The following is a 25,442-nucleotide window of genomic DNA, read 5'->3' as shown; positions in this document are numbered from 1 at the left end:
CAGTTATCTACCATTAATTTTGAATTATTTTCATTGAATTGACAAACAACTCTGCATTTCTATACCTTCTATTAAGGGATACAATTTTTAGAAAGCAGGCAGAGTAAGCACAGCCCAGTGAGTAATTGCCAGGGAAGCCACCCACACTGAAAGGATTTGCCATCAGAAGTTAGGCACAGTAATGGAAAACAAAACAAACCACAAAAAGTCATTATTTTCCCTATTTGTATTTTACACCTCCATAGAGTAACAGCCTGCGAGAATAATTTGGCTAAAATGACACAGTCAATGAAAACCTTGGCGAATCTTACTTAACAGTACTTGACACCTAAATGATAAGATATCTTTTATCCTTGTGCCTCCAAAGGTTTTCACACAGAGAAAAGTGAAACAGGCGGATGATAGATGCCAAGCCTCCCAGCATGCTTTGCCAGCAGCTGCAGAGCCCTGGACCTTGAGCAGAGGGTCCATCTGGAGTTTTACATAGGAATGGGAATAGTGGTGCTTACCAGAGGCTAAAACCTGGCATTTGCAAATAACCATTTTACTGTGGTCTGAGGGCTTTACCTTGCACTTGTCAGTGTTCCAGAGTGACTAATCCCAGCCCTGTAGAGAATGCCAGGAACCACAGATTGCAGTTCAAGAAGCAGATCAGTGTGATTTTGCTTCCCTAGTAAACTAGTTTGTGTGTACTCTATAGTGTATTATGAGAAAGATGTCTTCAGAGATACTTTTTTTGTTCAGATTGTCTTTTACTTTAAGTTATACACATAAAGAATGATTATAAATAACTCAAATCATGCAGAAATATATAAGTCAAAGCTGAAAATGCATGTTCATTTCATCTCCTCTTCCCCCATCCTTTTCTCTTCTCCTCTAGGGATAACCTGTGTTTCACTTTGTTTAGTATCTTGCACACCCTTTTCTGTGCATCAGAACATAAATAGAAAAAACATACACCTCTGCTGACTGTCTTTTACATTTGTAACTGCACTTACTATGTTTTTAATTTATGAACACATATCTATTAGTTAGAGAGCTGTATTAGTTATCTATTGATACATGACAAATTACCACCAAAAATTTGCAGCTGAAAACAACAAAAATTATCTCACAGCAGCTTTGGCAGAGGCCTCTGGTTTGAGGTTTCTCATGAGGCTGTAGTCAGGTTGTTGGCCAGGGCTATGGCCTCATCTTGAAGACTTGTCTGGGGTGGGAGTGGGGGAAATGGGGATCTATTTCCAAGGTCACTCATGTAGCTATTGGCAAGTCTTGTTTCCTTAACACGAGTCACTCCACAGGGCTGCCTCAATGCACGGGAGCTGGCTTCCGCTAGAGTAAGCAATTCAAGAGAGAGCAAGTGCCCAGGCTGGCAGCCACAGCCTTTTTTTTTTTTTTAGGCAGTTGCTCAATGGCCCTTGAATGGCCACTCACAACGGCGGCTCATGGCAGCTCATGAAAGCCCACTGCCGGCCAGCTCCACTGCAGCCTATGCCGTCGCCGGCGACTCACGGCAGCCCAGCTCCAGGTTGAGCTGTTGTTCAGCATCTTAGCTGTGGAGGGCAGTGTCACTGGCCCTCATATGTGGGATCCGAATCGAGGCCCTCTGGTGTCCCAAGCCAGTTCTTAACCATCGCGCCACTCGGCCGGCCCAGCCACAGCCTTTTTATAACCTAATCTCACATGTGGCATTTCATCACTTTCCCCATATTCTGTTTGTTAGAAGTGAGTCAATAAATCCAGCCCACACTCTGGGGCAAAGGATTACATAAGAGGAAAGGATTACATGAGAGCCTAAATCTTAAACGATGGGGATCATTGAGGGCCATCTTTTTTTTTTTTTTTTTTAGGATTTTATTGGGGAATTGGGGAAGGGGAACAGCCAAGTTGTTGTCCTTCAGTCTTATTTGTGGAAAACACAGCTAGCCTAGCTCCAAGTCCAGTCACCATCTGGCCACCCATGGGCAGCTCGCGGCCGCTCAGCTCAAGGTGCTGTGTTTAATCTTAGTTGTGGGTGGTCGTAGCCTACCATCCCATGCGGGGATCGAACCAGAAGCCTTGTTGTTAGGAGCACGTGCCCTCACCAGCTGAGCCACCCTGCCACCTGTTGGCAGCTCAGTGGCAGCTCATCCCCGGCGCTGTGGGAATCAAACTGGCGACCCTGTTGCTCAGAGCTCGTGCTCTTAACCAACTGAGCCACTGGGGGGTCCCAAGGGCCATCTTATAGGCTACCTACTACAAGGGCCATCAACATTGTCCAGCATTCCTACTTTATGTCCTTCGTTACTTTCCCCTGTAACTCTCTGAAACAACTATCTCATACCTTCTCCAGTTTCCTCAGATCTTAGATAACACTTCCTTTCTCTTCATTTTTGGGTGGTGGCCATCCTTCTTATTTAACTGAGAAAACAGAAGTACTTCACTTCTGCACCAGGAGCTATACTAGCTAACTCTCATTTATGTCTGTATCTGTTGCTTTCCCTCCCTCCTGTTTCATTAAAGTTTCATTTCTCCTATGAAAAATTCATCCCTCCATTGTACCTTGCATCTCATCCCCTCTCGCCTACATGTGTTCTCTGCCCTTGTACTATGAATTTTCACTTCCACATCATAAATACTGGTTTTTTTTTTCTACTGCATCATTCTTTTCCCCATACAAACAGCCTGGAGTAGCACCCATCTTTCAAAAATAAAACAAAAACAAACAAAAAGTAACTTTTCTTTGCATCACCTGATTCTCCAAACATTTCCTCCATTGTCTGCTCCTTTTTAGAACAAAACTGAATTTTCCAGACTTGGTATCTCTGTTTTCTTGTTTCCAATGGGCTTTAGTCCCTCTACTCCAGTGAATGCTTGCCTTTCAAGATTACTAACAATGTCATCTTGCCAAACCTACCACTCTTTACTTGACAACTCAGCCATTTGGCCCAGTTCATCATTTTTTCCTCTCAAAATAACTTTCTTCACTCGGCTTTGATGACACCGCTCTCTCCTGACTGTCTCACAAACCCTACAGGCTTCTCCTTTCACTGTCCAGGGGAGAGTCAAATCCAAACCCTAACAATAGTTTAGAAGGGCCTACATGATACGGGTACTCGGCTTTCTTGACATTTCTCAAATATTGCAGACTGATTCCCTTCTCATATGCTGTTCTTTTGTCTAGACTGTCCTTCCCCTAGATCTTTACATGCTTCCTCTTTCATTTAATTCAGACTTCCTCTAAAATGGCTTCTCCTGGACTCCCAATTTAAAATAGCATCCTACCCCTGATGCTATTCACTTACCCTGCTTCACTTTTCTTCATACAAATTACAAATTACCTGAAATGATTGTATGTATTGATTTGTTTACTTGATTATTATCTGCTATAGAACTTAAGCTTCAAGAGTCATAGAATATGTTTGCTTGTCAGTCATCAGTGTCTACAACAGTTCTTGGCACACAGTAGATAGTATCTTTATTTTTATAACAAAAATATTGAGATGTATGATAGAAAGATAGTATTTTAATCAGAAGCATGTTAGGAACGTAGCCTATGTGATCAGGACAAAACATAATTAATGCATTTGTGAGTGTTCAGAAAATAACAGGAACATTAAACTAGCCATTAAAGTAGTACATAATAAAGATGATGTTAGGGAAGTAAAGAATTCTATGAGATGCTTACACAGAAAAGGCTTTTCAAGGAAATGCCATAAACACAGAAACAATGGAAAAATTTTGTTTTTTAATAACCACAATCCTGGAATGATGATTCTATTATTATCTTCTAGTAGAATTTATAATGTTTGTCAGAAAAATCTGCTTTTTCAAAAGACAGTGTGCTCTGGAGGATTTTTTTAAAAATAACCCACTTATGTTATAAAAAGAAAAGACTAAAATGCTTCTTCTAAACACCGATTCACTGCAATTTCAATGATTTGTAGAATTGTAATATTAGTATTTAGAAGGATGCAGTTTTAAGGGTATGATTCTTTCTGAACAGGTGCCATTTTTCTGTTGCTGAACAGCAACAAAAGCCATTTCAAAGTGAACAAAGCACAGTAGTGTGTTTACAGTTACTCTGAAGTATAAGATTCATACTTGCAGACATCAGTAGATACTGTACACTGTTTCACTATTTGGGGGCTGCAGTTGTGAATCCACAACACACATGTTTATAAGCCACATTCATATACAGTGTATGCTGTTTTGCACACCCACTTATCTCAGAGGTATAGGCATTTAATCCCCAGGTAATGTATCAGAATACCATTTTTCTTATCCATATCATCATTTCTGCTGCACCCCCAAATTTTTCTCTCTCTCAGAATAAAGCCCAGTATTTTTTTTTCACATAATAATATTTTATTTTCACACCAACATTTCACTTTAATGCTTTCATTTCTGGATTATCTTTAAGCTTGGTGAGGTTTTTGAACTCATGAGATCCAAAAGAAATAATGCTCATAGGATAGTATCTTTTTAGTATTATGCTCCAGCCAAAAACTATGAATCCTTAACCTAAATAAAAGAAAAAAAAAGACAAAACGAAATTAATCCAATTCAACTTAACAAGTAGTTACTGAATACTCATATATGCACAGGTACCCTGAGGTACTTTGCCAGACATCTGCTGCATACAGATACAAAGGAGATGGTCATTGCTCTCTACTTGGAGAAGAGATAAGATGCTCATATGTATAACAAAAACTGTTATACAAGATAGAATGTGGTGAGTTTCTTAACAGAGGAGAAAGGTACAAGGTTGAAAATGATAAATACTTGAGAAAAAATATAAACTCAGAGCTGTAAGCAAACAGAGAGAGACATTATTTCCTGTTTGGGATCAAGAAAGGCTTGAGTATCTAGCATTTGTTTTAGGATGTAACGGATGATGCCATTATTGGCAAGTTGAGATAGGGAAAGAGTGCATGCAAAAAAAGTAGCTTTAAATGCCTTACTAAGAAGTTCAAACTTAAGTCTGAAGGGCTACTTTTGAGAAAGGGAGTGATAAAAGTGTATCTTCACCAAATTCATATTTTGGCCCAGTTCTTTTTCTGAACTCCAGGCCCATATATCCAATTACTTATTGGACAGCTCTACGTGGAAGCCCAGAGGAAAGTATAATTCAGTGTACTAAACTAACTCATGTCTTGCCTCATCCCTGCCACACACTTCCACTTCTCAGCAAAGTCTCGCTCTTCTTTCTGTAAGTAATCATCAGCCATATTTTCCAAGCTGTTGTGCATGACCCCTCCCTCTCCCTAACGTGTAACGCCAACAAATCACTAAGTTGCTTTATCTTCATTGTTTCTGTCTTGGAAGATTCTGTCTTTGTTGTTTCCTTCTATGTATCCCCACTACTACCATTCAATACAGCATTGTGCTTAACAGCACAGACTTGGAGCCTGACTGTCTGGGTTCCCATCTGGGCTCTATACCTTTTCTGCAACATTTCTATGCCTCAATCTCCTGATCTATTCAATGGGGATAATAATTATATCTTCCCAGTTGTCGAGAGGATTACATGAGTCATTATATGCAAGTACATAGAATCTGGTAATTGGTATTACCAGATTGCCACTACATAAGTGTTGGATTTCATGATATAATCATTTCTTGCCTGGACTACTGAAACAGCCTTTGAATTGATTTCCTGGCTTCCAGTTCTAATCTACTCAAATCCCTTTACCAAAATGAAACCAAAGGAATCTTTCTAAAATGTATATCTGATTATGATTTTTTTTTGCAGTTCCCTAAAATGACGTTGTATTGTCTTTATGATAAAGTTCATATTTCTTAACATGACCTTTACTTGGGCCCTGAATCCCTCCTTAGCTGCATGTCTACTTACTCTGCTTTCCCTGGACAGTCAAGTGTACCAACATTCTGTTTCTTCCACACATCTTGATGGCTTTAAACATTGTGCTTCAAACAGACTCTTGTCTCTGACTGGACCACTCTTTACCATCTCTTTGCTTGGCTAAATCTTATCCATAGTTTAGTTGCCGCACTTGAAGAATGTGTATGTGGGCAGAAGAAAGATCCCCAAAAAGCTACCTAGGAAGCATGTGATAGGAAGCAAATAAAGAAAATTTATTAGCGAGAAGGAATAAATCGTGTCAAATGCTGCTGCTAGATCAAGTTAGAGAAGAGCTGAGACTTGACCATTGGATTTAGCAACATTATTTTTTCAGTCACTCACTAAAGAAGTTATTGGTCTTTTTTTTTTTAAATTAAGGTTTATTGGGGTGACAATGGTTAGTAAAGTTACATAGGTTTCAGGTGTAATTCTATTCTTGATTTTTAGAGGAACCTCCACACTGCCTTCCATAGCAGCTGCCCCAATCTGCATTCCCACCAACAATGTATGAGGGTTCCTTTTTCTCCACAGCCTCTCCAACACTTGTTATTATTAGTCTTGTTGATGACAGCCATTCTAATTGGTGTGAGGTGATATCTCATTGTGGGGTTTTTTTGCATTTCTGGAATGATTAGTAATGTTGAGCATCTTTTCATATGCCTATTGGCTATCTCTATATCCTCTTTGGAGAAATGTCTCTTCAGGTCCTCTGCCCATTTTTTAATTGGATTGTTTGGGTTTTCTTTTGTTGAGTTGTATGAGTTCCTTATACATACTTTTTTTTTTTAAGATTTTTATTGGGAAATTGGGGGGATGGGAACAGTGCTGGGGAATTGGGGGAAGGGGAACAGACAAGTTGCTGTCCTTTTGTTCTTCAGTCTAGTTGTGGAGGACGTTGCTTCACTGGCCCAAGTTGGCACCATCATTGCGCTCTTCCCGGGCAAGGCAGATCAGTCGCCGGCTTCTGGACGGCCGCTCACTGCGGCTGCTGGCCGCTCACGCTGGCTGCTGGCTACACACAGTAGCCCATGGCAACCCACTGCCACAGGGGCTGCAGCCTACGCAGTTGCCGGGGACTCTCGGCAGCCCAGCTCCAGGTTGAGCTGTTGTTCAGCATCTTAGCTGTGGAGGGCAGTGTCACTGGCCCTCATATATGGGATCCGAACCGGGGCCCTCTGGTGTCCCAATCCAGTTCTTAACCATCGCGCCACTCAGCCGGCCCATCCTTATACATACTTTTAAAGTTGCAATTTTTATATGCCATGGTAGGTTTGCCAAAGCAGAATATATACCCTTCATGTATATTTAATTTAGGAAACTTACCTTCTAATAAAACTATATGTAAAAATAAATTCCAAAATTCTATATTACCATCCAATTGAGAATAGTCCCTGCAAGGGAAACTCAGTGTAGATAAGCAGAAAAGGCAAGATGAGTTAAAATTAATTGAAATCCCATTGGATAACAAAAGGTAATAATTAGTCCATCATGATGTTTCTGCCTACAAATTTCTCCATGTGTTACATGTCAACTATTATTGTCAGTGACTTTTTATTCTATTTCTCTATGTAAATGCACTTTATTTAAGAATACATATTCTTTTTGTGCCTGGACAGCTTGTCTTTGTCTTCTGCAGCAAATCCAAAGACTCTCTCTGCCTTTAAGGGAAAACATGCAGCACATATCAGAGCTTTTATTTTAAATGTCAGGCAAAATGAAGTAATTGTAAAAATCCAGCCATTGCCATTGATGAAATAATGTCCTTATAGTGTATATTTAAAGGGCTATGTAGTAAGAGGTATTTGTAGAGTAAGTGGTGAGAGAGACCAAATAATGGTTAATGTTTTTCCTGCGTACTATAATTCCTAGTTATAAGAATATTTTACAGGAGACAAAGACCATCTCATCAAATATACTTTATTATTGTGAATAGATCAAATATAGAGCTACTTTAAAATTTTCATTTCCATTACCAAGAAAAACTTTCCTCTAATCTGAAAAAATATATATTAACCAATGTACTTTAAAAATGTTTTTACAGTATCCTTATACTGGCTAACAGTTCTCCTTTTGATCATAGTATAATTATGTACATCATTGGCCTTGACAAATTAAGCTAATATAATTCATTGTGGTTATAATAAAACCTTTCAGTTATTGTCTCGATTCATTGGTTTTGCTGAGATGGGAACTATTAAAAAAATCAAGGTAAATAGAAATATATCATGTGGCTTATTTTCAGGAATGCATATATGACAGAATTTAAGTATTTAAAAATTTAAATATGGCTACAGTATAATCTTGACTAACCCATGTCTCCAATGTTGTCGAAATCAAACCACTTAAGAAAGATATTTACTAAACTCTATTTCTAAAACATTGAAGTAAAATCAGGGTACATTTCCCCTAGTTAAAAGGTGTACATTCCATCTTCTCTCCAACCCGCTTTTCCTGCTGTGATTTAATTTCTTCTTTCTTGACCTTTACTCAGAGGAAACAGATGAAATGGGAAATAACTGCTTACTGCCCCTCATAGAATATCCCTGAAATGTATTTTGGTTTGTGACCTTTAAATTACAGGGACAAATAAAATGAATCACGTCTCCTCCTATGGACCTGATCTGTGGGTCAAGATGTTTGCTTTTCATCTGTATGAAAATGCTTTGGGCTGTGATTGCCATGGAATAGGTGAGGTCGGGTGAGGAATGGCAGTTGCCAATTGAGTCAGGCAGGAGATGAAACGATAATCTGAAATGGAAAAGTTAAGAAGTGGTGGATTCTTTGTGAGAGACATGGTAATTGCTGATGGTACCTTTCCCTTCTGTGGGTGAGGGGCAGGGTATAAAGACAGTGTGAAAATACCTGGACTGTAAGTGCAGGACACTTCAGCAGAGCCCTGAAAAGAACTTACATGTCGGTGACATGGCTGTGAGAATAGGGCTTGAAACTGAATAAAATGCCTTAGGGGTCCCATGACATTTTATTTTCCACTAAGAAAGTATTTTCCATAATACCATTTTAACATTGAGGATGATTTCCCCAATAAAAAAATCATTGGTGCTTTTAGAATTTCTACTGCTAAACTGTTTTTGTTTGATAAATTGAGTCCTATTCTTTGTTTTCTTTTTCTTTATTTTTTCTTTTTTCTTTTTTTCTTTTTTTAGCTGAGCCATCCTGCCACCTGTTGGCAGCTCAGCGGCAGCTCAGCTCAGGCAGGGAATTGAACCAGCAACTCTGTTACTCAGAGCTCACACTCTTGACCAAGCTCTTAACCAACTGAGCCATTCAGCCGGCCCCTGAGTCCTATTCTTAGCTTTCAAAAAATGGAACTATAATTATATATATATATATATATATATATATATATATATATATATATGTTATAATTCCATGGACTCTATTCCCTATGCTATACTCCATATCCTGTGACATATATATATATATGTATGTGGAGTATAGCATAGGGAATAGAGTCCATGATATTATAACATCTATATATGATGTCAGAGGGGTAGTAGATTGGAAGAGGGGTTATCACTTTGGGAGGGGTATATATTTCTAACTATTACACTGTTTTGTACACCTAAAGCTAATAAAAAAAGTAAATGTTTCATATAGCCTAATGGTATTTACAGAGATATAAAAGTTAAAAATCTAACCAAGGTTATTTGGTGTTTGAAGTCAAGCATGATAATATTTTCCTGTGAAATCCCTAGATGATTAACATTGCTTTTGTCAGCACTATATAGGAAATGCATGCCAGTAAGATGAAAATTAATTTACAGTTGACTACTATATGTCAGGAGACAACTTACCTGCCTGCAGTTGTTTGAGCATATTCTAAGCACATTGCCGGCCGCTTTTTCTTGGCTACAGATATTGATGAGTGTGGAACCGGCAGACACAGCTGTGCCAACGATACCATTTGCTTTAACTTGGATGGTGGATATGATTGTCGATGTCCTCATGGAAAGAATTGTACAGGGGACTGCATCCATGATGGAAAAATTAAGCACAATGGTCAGATCTGGGTGTTGGAAAATGACCGGTGCTCTGTGTGCTCATGTCAGGTTGGTATAAATAAAACATTTTAATCTTTCTTATTGAGGTATAATTTGCATATCTTTCAAGAATACAACTTAATGAACTTTAAAAAATCCATATATCCATTTAACCACCATCAGAATTAATACAACAAAACATTTTCATCTACTCGAAATGTTGCCTCTGTCCTTTCTTAGTTACTCCTGCACCCCTAGCCCCAAGCAAACCCTGTCTCCAGTCATTATAGATTTCTAATTTCTAGAGCCTCATATAAATGGAATCATACAGTGCATACTTTTATGTGTCTGGCCTATTTCTCTCAGAATTCCTTTTTTGACATTTATTTATATTCATGACATTTATCAGTAACCCGGTCCTTTTTATTGTTGAATAGTATTTCATTGTATGGAAATACCACAATGTGTTTTGTCAATTCATATGTCGATAACATTTTGTTGCTAACAATGCTGTTGTTTCCGTAGTCACAATATCACATTTGAATAAATGCATAAATGAAGACAGATAGACATACTATGGCCTAAGAGTGAAAAATATCTATTTGAGCTATATTTCAATTTTAGAGAGATGTTCTATGTACTTAGTTAATAAGAGAGTTAAATGAATAATTCTATGTATCAAGGACTCAACTGTTATGAAAGAACTTGATAACAGTTTGTACAAAAACATAAGGCCTAAAATATTTCATAAACTTAACACTATGTAAGACTTGTTGACTAGAACCAATACTGACACACACATGCCCTCACACAAAACAAAATTTAGTTAGCATTCAATTTCTGTATATATATATATATATATATATATATATATATATATATAGCATCCTCTATATTGGGTAAATAGTATGAATTATCTCAACTTTCAAATCAACATCTGTGATTTTATACATATAATATATGACTGTAATATATATTATATATGTGTGTACACAGAGGGTGCCAAAAAATTGTATACGCATTTTAAGAAAGAAAAAAACTGTATTAAAATTGTAGTACTCAATATATACTGATGACAAAAGATGAATACAAGTCATGTGTATACATTTTCTTGGCACCCCCAGTGTATGTGCACACACACACACACACACAGTCACACACACACACACACACATACATATGATATTAGTATATTGAGAAATGGAGGCTTTTAGTAACTGCCTTATTTCCTTCTCAAATACAGAATGGATTTGTGATGTGTCGCCGGATGGTCTGTGACTGTGAGAACCCCACGGTTGATCTTTTTTGCTGCCCTGAATGTGACCCAAGGCTTAGCAGTCAGTGCCTCCATCAAAATGGAGAAACCTTGTACAACAGTGGTGACTCCTGGGTCCAGAATTGCCAACAGTGCCGCTGCTTGGTGAGTTTAGCTACATGAAGTACCGGAAGAGCGTAGGCCCAGAATCTAAACAGGCAGGCAACCTGGCTGTCCCGCTTCCACCACTATGCAGCACCTGGCCCTGGTGTCGGCAGTTACAAAAAGTGAGCCTGGTTAGGATGACAAGATGATGGTAATACAGCCAGGACCTGAGAAGGCATATTCTGGGGCAGACGTGAAGCACCATGTTGTGTGTGCCTCTCAGGAGTGCCTCCAGAGCTGAGAAGAAAACACTGCCCCAGTGTCCTCAGCCTCATTCAGTGTAGGCTTACTTAGGCTCCAGACACCTAACAGCATGTGCGAAGCACTCAGTAAATACTTGCCATGAAGAGAACAATGGCATTCACGAAAAAAAAATTTTTCCAAGGCAAACTCATGTTAACCCATTTCTATCAGTCATGCTCAGACTTAGAAAAACAAAAACAAACAAATAAACAAAAACACTTTTTTCTCCTTCTAAAGATTGTTACTGTTGATGCTACTCTGGTGGGCACCCTGTTTTACACATAATATGGATATATAATAAATACTTATTAGAATGTTAAAATTGAATGTCCATATATATTTATGAAACTTCGACTGGAAACAGAAGGTAAAAAGAAAATACAGACTTGGTAAAGAAAACACCAGTCTTTTTTTCATATGACCAAATTTCTTATTTCTTTTTAGTGGTGTAAATGGCAAGGAAATTTGGTCTATGCGTCTTTATAAAAGAAAGTTTCACTGATGCTACTTTTAAAGTTATGGCTAGTGTTTTTTTTCTATTTGTGTGAGGATATTTTTTTTTTTAAGATTTTTATTGGGAAATTGGGGGGATGGGAACAGTGCTGGGGAATTGGGGAAAGGGGAACAGACAAGTTGCTGTCGTTTTTTTTTTTGTTCTTCAATCTAGTTGTGGAGGANGTTCTTCAATCTAGTTGTGGAGGATGTTGCTTCACTGGCCCAAGTTGGCACCATCATTGCGCTCTTCTCTGGAGAGGCAGATCAGTCGCCGGCTTCTGGACGGCCGCTCACTGCAGCTGCTGACCGCTCACGCTGGCTGCTGGCCGCTCATGGCAATCTACTGCCACAGAGACTGCAGCCCACGCCGTCACCGGCGACTCATGGCAGCCCAGCTCCAGGTTGAGCTGTCGTTCAGCATCTTAGCTGTGGAGGGCAGTGTCACTGGCCCTCATATGTGGGATCCGAACCGGGGTCCTCTGGCATCCCAAGCGAGTTCTTAACCATCGCGCCACTCGGCCGGCCCTGTGTGAGGATATTTTTAAGGCTGTGCTTTTTTGCTGCTTTCTTTTTATACTTTCAACCCAAAAATCAATTGAAAGAACAAGGTCAGTTTCTGTGCCTGAAGGCTGCTTTCATCTGAAAACGATGAGATTCAGAATTATGAAGAAAATAGGAAACAGGTGGGAACTACATTTTAGAAAGATCCAGTTCACACAATTTTCCCATGTGGAATAAAAAAGACTGATAACAGTTCCTCATTTTTTTCCCAAAGTCCCTACACTGAGAAATGTATAAATGAACAAATAAAAACTGTCAAATTCCCTTCATATTTCAGTTTATTTTCTCATAAATGGACAAAACTTTCTTTAATGCAGAAGGGAATACATGTGAAGTTAGGGGAAAAATATCAAAAGAACTAAAAGAAAAAAGGCATCTCATAGGCAAAAAGTTAAATAAAAACCTCTTCCGTAGTAAATAATTCTCTTTTTTCTTTGGAAGGATAGGGGCGTGCACGTTTGATTGTTTTAAGAGAATGTTTTCTGCTTTTGTTTTACTGTTGTTCTTGTTTAATTGTTGAGGACCGGTTGAAAACCCAGCTGCAGTATAGCTCTCATTCCTATGACTGTGGCTTTGAACGCCTGAGCATAAACGTCCATCAGATAACCTGAGCGCGCAGTAAAATAAACGCCTGCCCCCTCCCCTCGCTTCCTCCTTGCCCTTCCCCCTTCCCTTCCGCCCTTGCCGTCTGCTTTCCTTACAGCAAGGGGAAGTTGACTGTTGGCCCCTGCCTTGCCCAGAGGTGGAGTGCGAATTCAGTGTGCTCCCAGAGAACGAGTGCTGCCCGCGCTGTGTCACTGACCCCTGCCAGGCCGACACCATCCGCAATGACATCACCAAAACTTGCCTGGATGAGATGAATGTGGTTCGCTTCACTGGCTCCTCTTGGATCAAACATGGCACCGAGTGTACTCTCTGCCAGTGCAAGGTAAAGCCCGTTAAGTTCGGGTAGGGAGCGCTTGGCCAGCTGCACCCAGACCTCATAGATATTAATGTGCTTAACCTTCCCAATGGGAAGCATTTTGTTTCCTATGCCTTGTTCAAAAAAAAAAAAAAGGCGGGAGAAGTGCTTCTCAGATTTGTTAGTGCTGATGTCATTGCATCCCCCGGTACATGTGCAGGGAGGAGGTGGTGCAGGGCCAGACACTGGGTGATCGCTTATTTCTATCACCAGAACAGAAACAATCTGCTTAAATTGCCCTAAAATATCTAAGTGTACACATCTTTAACAGAAACCTACAACACCAAACTTCAGGTTTCTTCTTTCATAATAGAAGATTATATTATTTTATTGATTTTTATCTGGTCCTTTTACGAGGTCTGTAAGATATATTGACAAAGTAGATACATTATATTTTCCAAAGTGAAAATCAATAAGGCAAAAATGGGCATATTTCTCGGTTTGTTGTGGTCAGTTACATAGAGTTGAAAATTTTAAGATCTGTTATTTACCATATTTTATTTCTACAGTTGGACAAAAATCATAAAGATTTTTTTCTTATTACTATAAGAACATAGAGCATTGTATCCCTTCAATAAGAACAAAAATACAAATAATGTAGACAGAGTATATTGAGTTCATAGTGACAAAGTTGAAGGCATTCTACTTTGATTATTATTTCTACAAACATTTGATTTAGAGGTCTTTGTTTCTCATAGCCATAATTTGAAATCAACACTAAAGCTAAGTTAAAAACTCTGGAAGGCTTAACAACAACACAAGAGCAAAGATGTCAGATTTTTCCCAGCATAACACAACTCTGTTTTCTAAAGTGAGCACTTCCATTTAAAAACAATTTTCAATAGAGCAATTTAATTCAGATTCACTTAGTGCAAATTCTTACTACAGTGGCTTGATGTAACAGGACAAAGAAATATAAAATGCTTTAAGCATTGAGATACTATTATTTATTTCAAGCCAAAATTTCTAGCTTTTTCAATCAATGCAGTTTGTAAATCAAGCAGAGGTTTTGAGTGGATAATGTTTTCTGAAAGTGCATTAGCAAATTTAAAAGTTACTACTATTAATAAAAGTTATTACTAGTGTACGTGCAATGTTGTTTTAATATACATTTAATATGAGTACGTTTAACAGTTCATATCTAGACACTTCAGCATTAATGACCAACAGGGAAATACTTTCTGACATTTAATTACCAGAGTTGAGTCCCCTTTTACTCTTAATCTAGTTGTTCTGAGCAGTGACAACAAAAATATATACTAGCTAAAGAGATGAAAAACACACTAAATATGGCTCAGACAGATACTTTCAATAAGAAAAATGCATTCGGTAAAAGGCAGGAAAACATTAGAGTGTTTTCTAGGGTAAAGCACATGCATGAGCTTGTCATTCACTGCCTTATACACAACTACTAGGATTTTTTGGTTCCTGGTAGGAATGTATTCCAGAAAGTAAATTTTGGCATTAAATTCACTTTTTGTCAGAGCAGTGCTGATTATTAGAAGTTGCTATTTGATTCTGTTTTCCTATCCCCTTCTTATTAAATATGAGTTGTTATAATCTGAATTTTACCAAATGTATTGCCAAGACTCATTTATTAAGTTTGTGTTTATATGTGTTATTTAAAAATTAAAATTTATTCAAAACAGGCTCCAGATATTGAATTGGAGGTGAGCATTCTTCAAAATATGCTGCTTTCAGAGCACCGCTTTTACTTATCTCTCCATCCTACCCCTCTCTGGGTTATTCACTTTAGTCAATAAATACAAATTGTGTGGGGTATTGTGCTAGTATCAGGGTATAATGATAAGCAAAAACTGTCACAATCATTCCTGGAAATTATTGCCTAGCATCTTATTGTCTAGAGCTGTGCTGTTCAATACAGTAGTCAGTAGCCACATGCAGCTATTTAATTAAAATTAAATAAAATTAATTAAATGTGTCAGTCAACTAGCCACATTTCAGCTGCTCAGTAGCCTCATGTTTGGCCAGTGGCCATCCTATTAAACAGCACATACAGAGAACCTTTCTATCATCACAGAATGTTCTACTGGACAAGGCAGGACTAGAGATAAAGAATTCAGTGTCTGGAATCAGAGTCAGCACTCAAAAAATATTGCCTGTTATTGTTGACAGTGGAGTAAATAAACATTAATTAAATCATCAAACAAAGATAACGTTACAAACTGTGATGGATACTCAAAGGAAAGGGCCCTTTTGGCCAAGAGGCTGTATGACATGTGAACCAGTGACTTCCTGAGGAAATGACATTGGAGAGGATATCTGAAGAATTAGGAGTTGGCTGGGTGGAATAGGATAAACATTTCCCTTGCCTTCTTAAAGATGTCTTCAAATTTAATTTGCTAAAGTTAAAAAAAAAAAGTTTCTTCCACTCAGAAGTTAAACTCTTGAGTTAAAAATGACTTACTAATGTTGCTTTTCCTAAATCTAAGACTAGTGCTTTCAGACATTTATGCTTTGAGTTCCAAACAGAGATGGATATTTCCAGTTGAGAAATAAGGAGGATGGAGGGACTAGAGGGTCATTTTCTTTAGTAAATAAACACCGAGCAGGACACTTTGGAAATTGGAAACCAGGGATCCACTTTTAACTCCTGGGGAGACTTTAGGTGTAATATTGAAATAATTGAAGTATAGAAAAAAAAAACAGTTTTATAAGGATGAAGCTACTAACTTCCTAAATGTTGCCTTTATCTATCAGAAATAGCAAACTTAAAGTTTTGAAAGTGGACCTCTGTACTAATATTAGAATAGATAACTAGATCTATCTTTGAAAATAAATATCCCATAAATGGGCAACATTATATTGAAGACTTTAATAGATGATCAGGAGAGCTTTGCAATTCAATAGAGGAAAAAAGGAGTATTCTATAAATATTTGAATGGCAGGACAGCAACGTGAGGGAAATAATTTTATATGCTATTATGTATCAAAACATCCCACATGGAAAAAGTATTAAATATTAAGCAAGGCCTGTTTTAAAATTTCATATAACTGTAATCGCACAGTATGTACTCTCATGCATGTCTTCTTTAATTGACCATTTTATCATTATGTAATGTCCCTTCTTATCTCTAGCAAGACTTCTATGCTTGGAGTCAATTTTATTTGGTATTCATTTAGCCACACAGCATAATGTTTTGATCCACATACTTTCAAACTATCTATGGTTTTACATTTATGTGCATTTTTTATAGATAAGGAATAATTAGTTCTTACTCTTTTATCCAGTGTGACAATCTCATTTTTTTGATGGAAGTGTTTAGTCTTTTTACATTTAATGTAATTTTTTACTTTGATGGATTTAGGGCTACCATTTTGACGTTTTGTTTTCTATTTGTCCCATTTACTTTTATATTCCTATTCATGCATTCCTCCCTTCTTTTTGTTTATTTATATTTTTATATTATTTGATTTTAATTGTTCTTTTTGNTTTTTTTTTAAAGATTTTTATTGGGGAATTGGGGGGCTGGGAACAGTGCTGGGGAATTGGGGGAAGGGGAACAGACAAGTTGTGTCCTTTGGTTCTTCAGTCTAGTTGTGGAGGACGTTGCTTCACTGGCCCAAGTTGGCACCATCATTGCACTCTTCCCTGGTGAGGCAGATCAGTCGCCGGCATCTGGACGGCCGCTCACTGCGGCTGCTGGCCGCTCACGCTGGCTGCTGGCTACACACGGTAGCCCATGGCAACCCACTGCCACAGGGACTGCAGCCTACGCCGTCGCCAGCGACTCACAGCAGCCCCAGCTCCAGGCTGAGCTGTTGTTCAGCATCTTAGCTGTAGAGGGCAGTGTCACTGGCCCTCATGTGTGGGATCCGAACCGGGGCCCTCTGGCATCCCAAGCGAGTTCTTAACCATCGCGCCACTCGGCCGGCCCTTCTTTTGGATTTTTATCTATAACTCTATGTTATTATTTTAGTTGCTGGTCTAGAAAATTACAATATATTAATATTACTTTATTACAATATAATAAGATTTAATATTATATTACTTTATGTAAAATGTAAGAATTTTGGAATAATATAATTCTATCCCCTTAGGCTTATAATTATGTACATTGTAAACCCTAAAATTTCATGTTGTCATTTTTGCTTTAAATAGTCAAATATCTTTTAAGGAAATTAAGGGAAGGAAAAATACTATATTTTATATTTATCCACATATTTACCATTTCTGGTGTTTTTAATTTCTTCTTACATATATGAGTCTCCATATGATGTTATTTTCCTTTAGCTTGAGTAACTTTATTTAGCATTTTCCATATTGTAGATCTACTGGTAATAAATTCACCCAACTTACATTTATCTGAAAATGTCTTTAATTTTGGAAGATATTTTTACTAAATTTAGAATTCTCGATTGACAAATTTGTTCCCAGAAGTCTAAAGGTGATACTGTATTGTTTTCTAGTCTCCATTTTTTCAGATAAGCATTCAGCTATCATTTGTATTTTTGTTCTCCTTCCTGCAATATGTCTATTTCTCCCCTCCCCCACATGTCTCCTTTCACAATTTTCTTTCTATCTTTGGATTTTAGAAGTTGACTATGATGCATTTAGGTGTGATATTTTTTGGTCTTAATTCTCCTTGGTGTTTCCTGAGTTTTTCAATACCTAAATTGATGTTCTTTCTCTAAATTTTTAGAAAAATCAGGCCATTGCTACTTCAAATATTTTGTCTGCCAGATTTTCTCTGTTCTATTCTTCTGAGACTCCAATTGTACATATGTTATATGGTCTAATATTATCCTGAAGGTCACTGAGGCTCTATTTTTCTTTGAATATGTTTTGTTTGTTTTAAGGATTGGATAATTTCTATTGTTTTATCTTCAAATTTTCTGACTGTTTCTTCTGTCATCTCTAATCTGTTAAACCCATCCACTGCATTTTTCATTTCAGCCCTTTTCAGTTCTAAAAGTTCCACTTAATTCTATGTATAGTTTCATTTCTCTGCTGAGATTTATCATCTTTTTTTAAATTAAAGTTTATTGGGGTGGTACTTGTTAGTAAAGTTACATAGGTTTCAAGTGCACAATTCAGTAATACATCATCTATATATCATGTTGTGTATTCACCACCCAAACTCCGTTCTCCTTCCATTACTATATATTTGATCTAGTTTACCCTCATCTACCACCCACCTCCCCCCTTACCCTCTGGTAACCACTATTGCTTGTGTCTATGAGTTTTTGTTTCTTCATTTGTTTGTCTTGTTCCTTTGTTGTTTTCAGTTTTATATAACACATATCAGTGAAATCATATGGTTCTCAACTTTTTCTGTCTTGATTTATTTTGCTTAGCATAATAATCTCAAGATCCATCCATGTTGTCACAAATAGCACTATTTCATCTTTTCTTATGGCAGAATAGTATTCAATTGTGTATATATACCACATCTTCTTTATCCAATCATCTATCGATGGACACTTTGGTTGTTTCCATGTCTTAGGCACTGTAAATAAAGCTGCTATGAACATCAGAGCACATATATCTTTATGGATAAATGTTTTCCGATTTTTGGGTAGATACCCAGGAGAGGGATTGCTGGGTCGTAGGGTAATTCTATTCTTAATTTTACCATCATTTTTTTCTTATTACGACCATTTTTTTACATCTTCAAACATCTTTATAATATACTTTCCAGTCTTCTGCTAATTACACCTTCTGGATTATCTTTGAGTCATTTCTATTCATTACTTTTTCTATTAATTAGTATTTACCTTTTCCTGATTTTCCTTTACATGTCTAATAATTGCTATGGTTTATTGGATATCATGGATAATATATGGTATAGAGCCTATGTTCTATTTGCTTCCTCCAAAGACATTTATTTTTGTTCTAGTAGGTTGCAAGCTACTGGGCAATCACCTTGTACTTAAGGAGGCTTGGCTTTATGCTGGTTAGGTGGGTCTATTTCAGATTTATCCCTGTTTTAAGGTGAATCTCTTAATCTTGAGACATTGTTTTACTCCTAATCATGGCCCTTTTGGGCTTTAAGTGGAAAGCCTGCTTTGTTTATTAATCTCTTCTAATTTGGCAGGACACAGGTTTTAAACACTCCTACACACTGTAAGCAACACCTGAAATTTTTGCTCAGATTTTTCAACCCTTAAACTGTGACTCCGTCTATTTAGAGCCTTCTCTGCAATTCAAAACCCAGCCAAAGATTTGATGGAAGTTTATATGCTGACTCACTTCCTCCTATCTAGATATTTCCTCCTGAATTTCCAGCTACTCCAACCTCCCTTAAAGTTGTTTTCTGACTTCTGGGACCTATCAGATTGTAGCTTTCTGTTTGAGTTATACTTACCCTAAGCAGCACAGTCTGGGGAGTACCCTAAGGGGAAATGCCAAGTAAAAATGAATGTCACAAGTACATTTCTCTTCTTACAAAGATTGAAACCCCTCCAGTGTCATTTTCCATGCTTCAAATAGTTATTTTTATTTTTTGTCCAACTTTATGGTTATCTATAGGAAGGTTAGTCTTATATAAACAACTATACCATTACTGAAACCAGAACCCCACAAGATATTTTATTAGTATCTTTAATATCTTTCATGTATGAACTATGTTTCCCTAATTGAGAGGCTTCCAATGATATGGTTTATAGAGCATTTATCTTGTTATAGCAGAACATATTGATATGGAATAAGAAAAACATTCCTGGAGGATTTTGGAAAATATACAGTCCTTTCCTAAAAAATGCTCATTGGAACCATACTAATGACTTCTCCCCCGTAGGATTTGAATGCTACTTTCACATACTCAGTGGCAAAAGGCTCCAGAAATTCCTTAACTCTCTTTCTGCTCAAAAGTCATTCAATATGAGGAACTGATACTCTCAGGAACTGGTACACCCCTCATTTCGTTGGGTCAATAGATCAGGAAAGATTGTGCAACCAGATTATGGTAAAAAAAAAAATCTCTGCCTCTGACATGATGAAAAAGCTTTAAAATGCCACTAGAGATCCAAGGGATGTTTGAGACTCTGTCTTGCTTCAGAGTAAGAACTCTGTTCAATAATAATTTATAAAGGAAGAGGATTAGGTTAAGTGCATAGTAGTTTTCATGGATATAGACTGGATTTTTCCTTATTTGGTATGCTTCCACAAAGCCTAAAGTATCAAAATCTTTTCTTTTTTAAGTTTTATCTTATAGGAACAGACACTTTTGATTTTATCATATTAAAGTATAATACATTTTAATGACCTAAAGTCAATTATCTGAGAAAATATTGAATAGAGGATGAGTTTTAGAGTCAGACTAACCTGAATTTTAATTCCAGATGTAACATTTATTAGCTGTATGATTTTGGATGTGATATTTAAGCTTTTTAATCTTCGGCTTCTGAATCTAAAAAGTGTGACTATTAATAGTGAACCCACTGGGAATGCTGTGAGCTTGAAATTAGATAATGTATTTAAAGTGCCTGGTATCGTGTCTGACAGAGTACGCACTCTGGAACTAGAAGGGTAGTATCATCTTACGATTGTAATAAGAATATCATCAATATTATTTGTTAGCTAGTTGAAGAAAATAAATGTTCAAGGAATCAAAAGAATAAGATATGAAGTTTTTTTTCTTTTTGTAATATGCTATATTATTAAGTATTTTGTTATAAAAACTAATTATGCATATCTGTCCATTCCCTGCCTATTTTTCCTACTTCATCTAACACTGTTTTTGTCACCAATTTAAAATTCTTATCCAGACCTTTTTCAGTTTACACAGAACTCATTTAACTTCAAAGCCTTTACTCATACTATTCCCTTTGCTTCCTCTAACTTTTCATACAGCTGTCTTGAGGTCTGGTTTAAATATCACTTCTATAGAGAACTCTCCCCTCACCACCCAATCTAAGTAGCCCATCTTTTATCATTTTCATGACACCACCTAGTTAGTTTCCTTTCTAGTACTTTTCATAATTTTTTATTGCATGTTTGCTTTGTATTTATTAGTTTTATACCCCCAGAAAAACTGTAAGCCCTGTCCTATAAGGGTAGTGACCATGTCTGCTTTATTCATCAGTATCCTCGCATCCAGGACTCAATATACTCAATACATATTTTGTGAATAAATAAATAAAAGAACAAATGTGATGTAAGAAGATGCCATGGGGTAAATAAAGATAGCCTACAATTTGCCACAAATAATTGGACATAATTAGTTCTACCATATTAGAGACATGAAAAGTGATTGGGCCATTGAATTGAACTTCCAAGGATGCAGAAATAACAAATACACCAAATAGTTAAGTTTGTGTGTACCAATTGATCAGTGTGAGTATTTACTAATGGCTGCAAAATTCATACCATGCTTTTCTTTTCTCCCTTTCTTTCCTAGAATGGCCACATCTGTTGCTCAGTGGATCCACAGTGCCTTCAGGAACTGTGAAGTTAACTGTCTCACAGGAGATTTCGGTTCAAAGAATGTTCTTTCATTAAAAAGACCAAAAAAATAAATAAAATGAAATAAAAAAGTTAAAACTTAATGTGGATGATTTGTAGGCAGCTAAGTGCAGCTTTGTTAATAGCTGAGTGAACTTTGAATTCTGAAATTTGTGGAGCTTGAGAAAATCATAAAAAGGAAATTCTTGGGGCAAAACTAGACCAGAATCCTGCCTCTACTGTGTTTGACATCACCATGTAGAAGAATGCGTCTGGAATATACACCATGACGTCATGGCCCCTGGATATTAAAGCCCGAACCCATCAGAGTTTTGAAAGCCTCTACTTCACTGGTGCAGAAAATTTTTCTCTAGATCAGAATCTTCACGAAGCAGTTAAGTTCCTCACTGCAAAAAATATAATGTAAGGCAGTGAATGAATTATATTTTCAGAAGCAAAAAAGCTATAACATGTTATGTACAGTATACACTCTAAAAGGAAACCTGACACAAGTTCTTGTAATGATAAAAAATAATGCACAGGCATGGTTACTTAATATTTTCTAACAGGAAAAGTCATCCCTATTTCCTTGTTTTACTGCACTTGATATCATTTTGTTGAATTTGTTCAGTATAAGCTCGTTCTCGTGCAAAATTAAATAAATATTTCTCTTACCTTATAACACGTCTGAGTGTCTTGTTTAGTGTGTTCCTTTGTCCCATGATGCTTTAACATACAAATTGCTTCCTAGTTCTGCTGATTAAAAAAAAACAAACCTCCCATGCTATTTTAAAATGGACAAGTGAATTTTACTAAATTATATGCCTAAGTACGGGATGTGATGGATTCTTTCATCTGCCTCTCTTGGTCTTCTCAATCACCTTCTCTACCCTGCCCTCTACTTCAGGGCTGAACTATATAAACCTTACTTATGGGTTCTTTTGTCCTCTGGATTCTGGCTTGGTTTGACCAGTGGAGATCACTGGCAGGATATCAGAAAGAGGTTAAGTTTGTGTATTCTGCAGATTCCCTTTTGCCAGGGGACTGCTATTATTGTCACCTTACTGAAGACTACCTCTCCTGACAGGTGGCCCTCTCTGTTCAGCTACCCTCTCCAGGTTCTGATAACTTCTGTTTGCTTCTTGTGGTTTGAGGATAGTAACAACTCTGGCTGTTTTGTCCTCGGGCGGCACCTGCTCTGTTTCTTGTTGGTTTGCTTATTTTCTGTCATATCTTTATAAATGGTCCCTTTGTTAAACTCTCTTTAATTATCCAGTTTGATTGAGTGTGACATCTGTTTCCTGCCAGGACTCTAACTGATACACATAAGGAAGGGAGTATGAGAGGGTTGGGAATGTCTTCAAGAATTGGTCCTTCATATTTTGATATAAAAATGTAAAGAATCCCAATGTTAGAAGAAGTGATGATGTTACATGTTAAATTTTTGATGCACTAGAGTCGCAGGAGGAAAAAGTAAACTGGCTGATGCCCAATAGAGGTGATTAATCCAACATTGCCCTATTCATATATTTTGCATTAGGGTGAAAGGAAGTACAAATATTATCTAATTAAATTTTAGGTGCATAGAGACTTTTTTCTTTAAAGAAAAAAAAAAGGAAATAGATAGGATATGACCACCACAAGCTACAGAAATGGTAAAATGGCTTTTAACTATCCCTTCACTATTGCTATGGAAACAACTCTTCATGAGCTGAACTAAAGGATAATTTATAAATGTCTTAATACTTTGGCATGTATAATATTTATTGAATCTGTGAACTCAAGTTTCTCTATTCCCTGGATTTATCATAAATGATTATTTTCTGCAGCCTTTTTATATTTAAAATTATAGCAGAGTAAAAGGTTTATTTTTATCAACTATTATTTACTCTGGTAAATAGCAATTTAGTCTCCAAGAGGGTATTAATTTGAAGTTTTTACCATGTGATTATTTTTCCTTGTATAGGTTTGGAATTTCATGTTAAATCTTCCAGAAAAAAAAAAAAGTATTTTGCTTTTATGAGGAAAGTAAGAAGTGTGTGTGTGTGTGTGTGTGTGTGTGTGTATACATGCACTCATGATCTACATCCATATATTTGTGTATATTCATCATTGATATATTTTATGCCTTTTGAAAGAAGAAGCAAGGCCAGAATTGTATGTTGCCAATCCATTATAAATCTTTGTAGGGCTCTGAGCACTTTGGTGGTTTGCAGACCCTGGTTTCTCTAAACTGCTGAAAGAAAATGAGTGTTCCTAACATTGAGAAGAAAAAAGGAAAAAATAAGATTATGTTCTTCCAAAGACCATTAAAGCAATGAATGTGTTCAGATTGATTTTTTTCCCTTCAAGGTTTATCCCATAAATAATAGATCCCCAGGAGAATTACTGTTTACCCCAGCAAGCAGTAATCAATTGCTTCTTAAGAACTTTGTTTCTTGAAAGAGGTGATTAATACCCTACTTTTTACACTGGAGATAATTGGCAAAATGCCATGTTTGAATTATGCAAATGTTATGGGAAAGTGAGAACTAAGAAGCATGAATTTAATTTTGGGGTACGTGGCTCTTTTAAGAGCAGACCTTCATAGAAATAGTCTTTATTACATTTCCTTTATTCTACTTTTCTGGGGGAAAAGAAAGAAAACACATATTTAAATATGATTCTTCAGTAATTCATGTATGGTAGTACATATCATTTATTTTTTTCAAAAGACTGCCATATTGCTTTTTCCCTTTGTCTTCTGTGCTGGTAAAGAGAATCATGGGTTTGTTCAATTACATTGCAATATCATGGAACTCCTTTTATCCTCTGAATAACTTGGTTATCTATAACCAAAGTGGAGACACCCTATAATTGCCTTTTAAAAATGAACGGTATATCAAAGCTCTACAACGGCAATCGATACTTTGAGTATTAGAGTAGCAGAGGTTATTCAGTTGAACAAAGCTGAGGTTACATGTACTGAATAAAAAATAAGCTTCACTTCACTAAGCATTACCTCATCTATCCAACACAATCTTGCTGACTCGTTAGAAGTTCCTCTGAAGGTCAGCAGATCCCATAGACACCTTAATGGTGCCAGTCCTCTGCTCCAGCACTAAGCATTGATGAGGCCAACTTTTCTTTTGGAGCAAGACTTTTTCATTTTGTTTAATGTAGTGTTGCTACAATCATAAATTGATCTCAGAGAGATTCATGCCAAACATATCCCCAAAGGCAATAATAAGTGAATGCTTACACTCTGTATATACTTTATTCCCTCTGGTACCTGGTTGCACCCCCCACCCCCAGCAGCTGTTCCGTTTCAGTGAAGTTGCCTCCCTGTGTTCTGACAAACCTTTCATTACTGATGTCTCTGTTTTCTGACCTAGAATTCAGCATCTTCCATAAAGGAATTGTGACCTTTTCGTACAGTAATTGCCCTTGCTTAACAGACCTGCAGGTAGGAAGGCAGAAATGCCTGGAGCTATAGTGGCTCTGGATCTATAGTGAAATAAATGGAAAGA

At 37.0% G+C, this 25,442-nt stretch overlaps 1 protein-coding gene across 1 annotated transcript in view; it reads left to right on the top strand.

Annotated features, from left to right (window-relative positions):
• The window catches only part of NELL2 (neural EGFL like 2), a 329,178-nt gene extending 306,557 nt beyond the window's left edge, over nt 1–22,621 (top strand). The window contains exons 16-19 of the mRNA XM_019653065.1: nt 9,722–9,915; nt 11,090–11,266; nt 13,269–13,493; nt 21,890–22,621. Of these exons, the coding sequence (XP_019508610.1) occupies nt 9,722–9,915; nt 11,090–11,266; nt 13,269–13,493; nt 21,890–21,940 (647 nt within the window). The 3' untranslated portion in view covers nt 21,941–22,621. The remainder of the gene's footprint in view (nt 1–9,721; nt 9,916–11,089; nt 11,267–13,268; nt 13,494–21,889) is intronic.
• The last annotated feature ends 2,821 nt before the right edge of the window (nt 22,622–25,442 follow it).

This window comes from Hipposideros armiger, unplaced genomic scaffold (assembly GCF_001890085.2).
Source record: "Hipposideros armiger isolate ML-2016 unplaced genomic scaffold, ASM189008v1 scaffold_194, whole genome shotgun sequence".
NCBI lineage: Eukaryota > Metazoa > Chordata > Mammalia > Chiroptera > Hipposideridae > Hipposideros > Hipposideros armiger.
The sequence above is the reverse complement of the archived record's forward strand: the minus strand, read 5'-3'. Positions and strand labels throughout refer to the sequence as shown.